The following is a 7,500-nucleotide window of genomic DNA, read 5'->3' as shown; positions in this document are numbered from 1 at the left end:
GTGATGTGTTGTGGTGTGTGATGTAGTGTGGTGTGGGGCGGTGTGATGTGGTGTGTGATGTGGTGTGGTTTGATGTGGTGTGTGGGGTGGTGTGGTGTGTGGGGTGGTGTGTGATGTGGTGTGGTGTGATGTGGTGTGTGATGTGATGTGTGATGTGACATGGTGTGATGTGTGTGATGTGGTGTGGTGTGGTGTGATGTGGTGTGGTGTGTGATGTGACATGGTGTGTGGTGTGGTGTGATATGATGTGTGATGTGGTGTGGTGTGGTGTGATATGGTGGTGTGTGGTGTTATGTGGTGTGTGCTGGTGGGGTGTGATGTGATGTGGTGTGGTGTGGTGTGGTGTGGTGTGGGGTTGTGTTTGGTGTGTGTGGTGTGGTGTAATGTGACATGACGTTATGTGTCAAGATGTGTCATGTGATGTTATGTGATGTGATGTGATGTGCTGTGATGTGAAGTAACATGATGTGGTGTCAATTTGATGTCAGTGTCACATGACATGATGTGACAGTGACGATGCATACATCATCGTGCCATTAAATTATTTACAATTAACACAGACAGGCAGAAAACACAGCTTCTGTTCAGTTTCATTTTTACAGAGGTGTCAAACCATGTGGACTGATCCATATATGCTACACAAAAAACTACAATAAACATAGTGACTGACAGACAGACACAGTGACTGACAGACAGACACAGTGACTGACAGACAGACAGACCAGCCAGCTGATTCCAGGTACCCACCTTCTTCAGAGTAAACCCAACTTTGGCGTTGTGTATGGCGTATCTGTAACGTCAAAACAAGTCAACACTGTTCAAAACTACCCAACTTTGGCGTTATGTATAGTGTACCTGTAATGTCAAAACAAACAAACACTGTTCAAAACTACCCAACTTTGGCGTTGTGTATGGCGTATCTGTAATGTCAAAACAAAATCAACTCTGTTAAAAACTACCTAACTTTGGCGTTATGTATGGCATATCTGTAACGTCAAAACAAGTTAACACTGTTCAAAACTGTCACTAACAAAAACAAACACACTGGCACACAGCTTCTGAAAACGTGCAAATATACGTCTGTGACGCTTTGAACAAAAAGCAATTGATGCACTGCATGGTCCTCCATCAGGTCCCTGTGGCATTGGGGTTCAAATCCCACTCTCATCCTTTCTCCCACGTTTGACTGTAAAATGGAACTGAACGTCGGGCGCAATAGCCGAGTGGTTAAAGCGTTGGACTGTCAATCTGAGGGTCCCGGGTTCGAATCACGGTGACGGCGCCTGGTGGGTAAAGGGTGGAGATTTTTACGATCTCCCAGGTCAAGATATGCAAGCAGAAGATCAAATATACACGTTAAAGATCCTGTAATCCATGTCAGCGTTCGGCGGGTTATGGAAGCAAGAACATACCCAGCATGCACACTGCTGAAAACGGAGTATGGCTGCCTACATGGCGGGGTAAAAACGGTCATACACGTAAAAGCCCACTCGTGTGCATACGAGTGAACGCAGAAGAAGAAGTCTGGTCATTCAGATGAGATGAGAAACCGAACCCATGACAATGAGAGTGTTGTCCTCTGGCAAAATTCTGTACTGAGAAGAAATCCACTCCAACAGGTACACAAATATATCTGCGTGCACTCAAGGCCTGACTAAGCGTGTTGGGCTACGATGTCAGTCAGGCATTTGCCTAGCAGATGTGGTGCAGCATATATGGATTTGTCCGAACACACTGATGCCTCCTTTAGAAACTAAAACTGAAACTGGAACTGTAAAATTTGCAGAACCAACACAGGAAAACAGTCAACAAGTGCTACAGCTTCACACTGACACTGGGAATTCAAGGGTCGTCTGCTACAAACTAGAGTTGTCTCCCTTCACCTGTTCTGGGCTCAGAAACCCAGACCATCATGACCAGAAGATACGCCTGCCTCTGTGTGTGTGTGTAGTGATGTAGATATGACCAGTACATGTAGCATTACATGTAGAGTGACCCTCTGTGTGTGTGTGTGTAGTGATGTAGATATGACCAGTACATGTAGCATTACATGTAGAGTGACCCTGTGTGTGTGTAGTGATGTAGATATGACCAGTACATGTAGCATTACATGTAGAGTGACCCTGTGTGTGTGTAGTGATGTAGATATGACCAGTACATGTAGCATTACATGTAGAGTGACCCTGTGTGTGTGTAGTGATGTAGATATGACCAGTACATGTAGCATTACATGTAGAGTGACCCTGTGTGTGTGTAGTGATGTAGATATGACCAGTACATGTAGCATTACATGTAGAGTGACCCTGTGTGTGTGTGTGTAGTGATGTAGATATGACCAGTACATGTAGCATTACATGTAGAGTGACCCTCTGTGTGTGTGTGTGTGTGTAGTGATGTAGATATGACCAGTACATGTAGCATTACATGTAGAGTGACCCTGTGTGTGTGTGTGTAGTGATGTAGATATGACCAGTACATGTAGCATTACATGTAGAGTGACCCTGTGTGTGTGTGTGTAGTGATGTAGATATGACCAGTACATGTAGCATTACATGTAGAGTGTCCCTGTGTGTGTGTGTGTAGTGATGTAGATATGACCAGTACATGTAGCATTACATGTAGAGTGACCCTGTGTGTGTGTGTGTAGTGATGTAGATATGACCAGTACATGCAGCATTACATGTAGAGTGACCCTCTGTGTGTGTGTGTGTAGTGATGTAGATATGACCAGTACATGTAGCATTACATGTAGAGTGACCCTCTGTGTGTGTGTGTGTGTGTGTAGTGATGTAGATATGACCAGTACATGTAGCATTACATGTAGAGTGACCCTCTGTGTGTGTGTAGTGATGTAGATATGACCAGTACATGTAGCATTACATGTAGAGTGACCATAATAATAACAAGAAGAAGAAGAAGAATAGTAACAACACAAAATCCAACTCCTCTCCCTCAGACACAACACCATGCTGAAACAGGGGCCTCGAACCCTGATCAAAGGTGAACACTGGATCAGACGTCCACCTCCTGACTGATTCTGTCATCAACGCCCAGATGACGGTGAGGTGACTAAAAGACAGGGAGCGGCAATGACACCTACCTGCTGACAACCTCCACGATTCTGGCATGCTCCTCGGCAGGGCTGCGAAGGGCCTTGCGCCGTGTGGACACGTTGTAAAACAGGTCCTCCACCTGGATGAACAGTACAGTCACTGTAGTCATCATCATCATCAGTCAGCCATCATCATCATCAGCCAGCCATCACCATCATCACCATCATCATCACCACCATCATCATCAGTCAGCCATCATCATCATCATCATCATCATCATCACCACCATCATCATCAGTCAGCCATCACCATCATCATCACCACCATCATCATCAGTCAGCCATCATCATCATCATCATCATCATCATCACCACCATCATCATCAGTCAGCCATCATCATCACCATCATCATCATCATCACCACCATTATCATCAGTCAGCCATCATCATCATCATCATCATCACCACCATTATCATCAGTCAGCCATCACCATCATCAGTCAGCCATCATCACCACCATCATCATCAGTCAGCCATCATCATCATCATCATCATCACCACCATCATCATCAGCCAGCCATCACCATCATCATCCTCCTCCTCATCGTCATCATCATCAGCCAGCCATCAACATCCTCCTCCTCCTCCTCCTCCTCATCGTCATCATCAGTCAGTCAGCCATCATCAACAGTCAGCCATCACCATCATCACCATCATCATCACCATCCTCCTCCTCCTCATCATCATCATCATCACCATCACCATCCTCCTCCTCCTCCTCATCATCATCAGTCAGCCAGCCACCACCACCACCACCACCACCATCATCATCATCAGCATCAGCATCATCATCGCCATCCACCTCCTCCTCCTCCTCATCATCATCACACTATCATCCTCAGTCAGCCATCACCATCATCAGTCAGCCATCATCATCGCTCCAAGCCCCTGTCACCACACCACCATTCAGAACTGGACAAAATGATTTCCCCAAACTGACAGTTCACTTCAGTTCAGTGACTCAAGGAGGCGTCACTGTGTTCGGGCAAATCTGTATACGCCACACCACATCTGTTAAGCAGATGCCTGACCAGCAGCGTAACCCAACGTGCTTAATTGACAGCACATAATAGCTTCCACTTCTCCAAAAGGCATACTCAGAAAACACAAAAAGCAATAACACCAAAAATTAATTTAAAGAAATTAAACAATACAAAATAATCTTTAAAAACAAAACAAAAAAAACCTTCCTGAATCAATGAGTGGTGATAAAGAATTTAAAAAAACAACTTAAAACAAAACAAACACACACAAAAAAAAATCAACTATACACAAGAAGAAAACAGTAATCATAAAAACTAAATAGAATATTTGTAAAATGTGACTGACCAAAACAAACAAAATCTAAATTAATAATGGACGGAACTGCTCTCATTTTTTGCAAATAAATGTCAACCATCTGCATTACCAGTAAACATAAAATGTTTGGTGTTGCTGCTGCTGTAGCTGTTTGATGCTGTTGCTGTCTGATGCTGCTGTTGTCTTCATGTTGTTGCTGTTTTGTTGTTGCTGTTGTTGTTGCTGTTGTTGTTTTTGTTGTTGTTGTTGTTGTTGCTGTCATTGTTGTTGTTGCTGTTGTTGTTGCTGTTGTTGTTGTTGTTTTGTTTGTTTAAAGAACTGTGGGCTGGAAGACAGTGTGCCAGAGGATCAGTGTGTGACAGAAAGGAAGCCACACGACGACACTCTGCCAGTGACATGTTGTAGTGCATGCTGCACCCACTGTGATCTGTGTTCCCACGTTGCCTGCACACGGCTTCACTGCCTCCTTCAGCTTGCCGTCACTGTACTGGCCCCTGAAACAGCAGTCACAACACTGTCACACACTGACAGCAGTCACAGCACTGTCACACACTGACAGCAGTCACAACACTGTCATACACTGACAGCAGTCACAACACTGTCATACACCGACAGCAGTCACTGTCATACACTGACAGCAGTCACAACACTGTCATACACCGACAGCAGTCACTGTCACACACTGACAGCAGTCACAACACTGTCACACACTGACAGCAGTCACAACACTGTCATACACTGACAGCAGTCACAGCACTGTCACACACTGACAGCAGTCACAACACTGTCATACACTGACAGCAGTCACAACACTGTCATACACTGACAGCAGACAGCAGTCACAACACTGTCATACACTGAGAGAAGTCACAGCACTGTCATACACTGACAGCAGTCACTATCATACACTGACAGCAGTCACAACACTGTCATACACTGACAGCAGTCACAACACTGTCATACACTGACAGCAGTCACTATCATACATTGACAGCAGTCACAACACTGTCATACACTGACAGCAGTCACAACACTGTCATACACTGACAGCAGTCACAACACTATCATACACTGACAGCAGTCACTATCATACACTGACAGCAGTCACAACACTATCATACACTGACAGCAGTCACAACACTATCATACACTGACAGCAGTCACATCACTGTCACACACTGACAGCAGTCACAACACTGTCATACACTGACAGCAGTCACAACACTGTCACACACTGACAGCAGTCACTGTCACACACTGACAGCAGTCACAACACTGTCACACACTGACAGCAGTCACAACACTGTCATACACTGACAACAGTCACTATCATACACTGACAGCAGTCACAACACTGTCATACACTATCATACACTGACAACAGTCACAACACTGCCACACACTGACAGCAGTCACTGTCACACACTGACAGCAGTCACATCACTGTCATCAGTCACAACACTATCATACACTGACAGCGGTCACAACACTGTCATACACTGACAGCAGTCACAACACTGTCATACACTATCATACACTGACAACAGTCACAACACTGCCACACACTGACAGCAGTCACTGTCACACACTGACAGCAGTCACATCACTGTCACACACTGACAGCAGTCACTGTCACACACTGACAGCAGTCACAACACTGTCATACACTGACAGCAGTCACAACACTGTCACACACTGACAGCAGTCACAACACTGTCATACACTGACAGCAGTCACAACACTGTCATACACTGACAGCAGTCACTATCATACACTGACACCAGTCACTATCATACACTGACAGCGGTCACAACACTGTCACACACTGACACCAGTCACAACACTGTCATACACTGACAGCAGTCACTATCATACACTGACAGCAGTCACAACACTGTCATACACTGACAGCAGTCACAACACTGTCATACACTGACAGCAGTCACAACACTATCATACACTGACAGCAGTCACATCACTGTCACACACTGACAGCAGTCACAACACTGTCATACACTGTCACACACTGACAGCAGTCACAACACTGTCACACACTGACAGCAGTCACAACACTGTCATACACTGACAGCGGTCACAACACTATCATACACTGACAGCGGTCACAACACTATCATACACTGTCACACACTGACAGCAGTTTGTGACTATCATACACTGACAGCAGTCACAACACTGTCATACACTAAAAAAAATAAATAAAGGTGAATGGAATTTAAAAAAACATTAATGACAATACTTTTACCCTTTTAGTGCCAAACCTAGTTTTTGTTCAGTGACAACCATTTTTTTAAGCAAGTTTTGGTCACAGAAACTTTTTTTTTTAAATTTAATTTAAGTTTTTAAAAATTCTGGCATGGAAGCTACTGAAAGATATTATACATATTACCTTTACTTTTCTGAAAGAAAAGCAAACACACTATCCAGCTGTGACATTTTTGCATAAATCTAATGATCTTGTGACAGGAAAATTCCCACAATAACACAGACGGATGCTGCCATTCTGGGGAACATTTAGCACGCCATGGTGGGAGAGAAATCTCTGCCGTGAGGCACTGCACAGGTAATAAAAACACAAAACTATAGCTCCAGCATACTGACATACATGTTCCAATTGTACGGGCAAAATACACACCTTCCCAGCACAAAATATAGATCGCATAAACCAAACTATGATGATGATGTTTGATGGCTACTTCGTATCAGTCTACTTCAATTTACATTCATTTTTGGACATTCAAAAACAAAAATGAAATTCATCCCCCACAGTCCCCCTATCATGAGCAGGGTGACCCAGCTGAAGGCACACTTTGCCTGTGGGGTGTGGGAGATGATGGTGATGGTGACAACAACAACAACAACAACAAGGTCAGCAGGGTGACCCACCTGAAGGCACACTTTGCCTGTGGGGTGCGGGAGGTGATGGTGACGTGGGCCACATGACTGATGCTGGCCAGGGCCTCCCCACGGAAGCCGTAGGTGGCGATGGTCTGCAGGTCCTCGAACCTCTGCAGCTTGCTGGTGGTGAACCGCTCACACACGATGCCCATGTCCTCCTTCTGGACACACA

At 44.9% G+C, this 7,500-nt stretch overlaps 1 protein-coding gene across 3 annotated transcripts in view; it reads right to left on the bottom strand.

Annotated features, from left to right (window-relative positions):
* LOC143293375 (DNA mismatch repair protein Mlh1-like) overlaps positions 1-7,500 on the bottom strand; it is a 182,461-nt gene that overhangs the window by 167,172 nt on the left and 7,789 nt on the right. For all 3 annotated transcript variants that reach the window (XM_076604183.1, XM_076604184.1, XM_076604185.1), the window contains 4 exons: positions 7,317-7,489; positions 4,834-4,906; positions 3,101-3,192; positions 748-790 (listed from right to left, as the gene is read on the bottom strand). In XM_076604183.1, the coding sequence (XP_076460298.1) occupies positions 748-790; positions 3,101-3,192; positions 4,834-4,906; positions 7,317-7,489 (381 nt within the window). The remainder of the gene's footprint in view (positions 1-747; positions 791-3,100; positions 3,193-4,833; positions 4,907-7,316; positions 7,490-7,500) is intronic.

The sequence above is a fragment of the Babylonia areolata genome, chromosome 19 (assembly GCF_041734735.1).
Source record: "Babylonia areolata isolate BAREFJ2019XMU chromosome 19, ASM4173473v1, whole genome shotgun sequence".
Lineage (NCBI taxonomy): Eukaryota > Metazoa > Mollusca > Gastropoda > Neogastropoda > Buccinidae > Babylonia > Babylonia areolata.
This window is presented reverse-complemented; position numbering and strand designations above follow the sequence as displayed.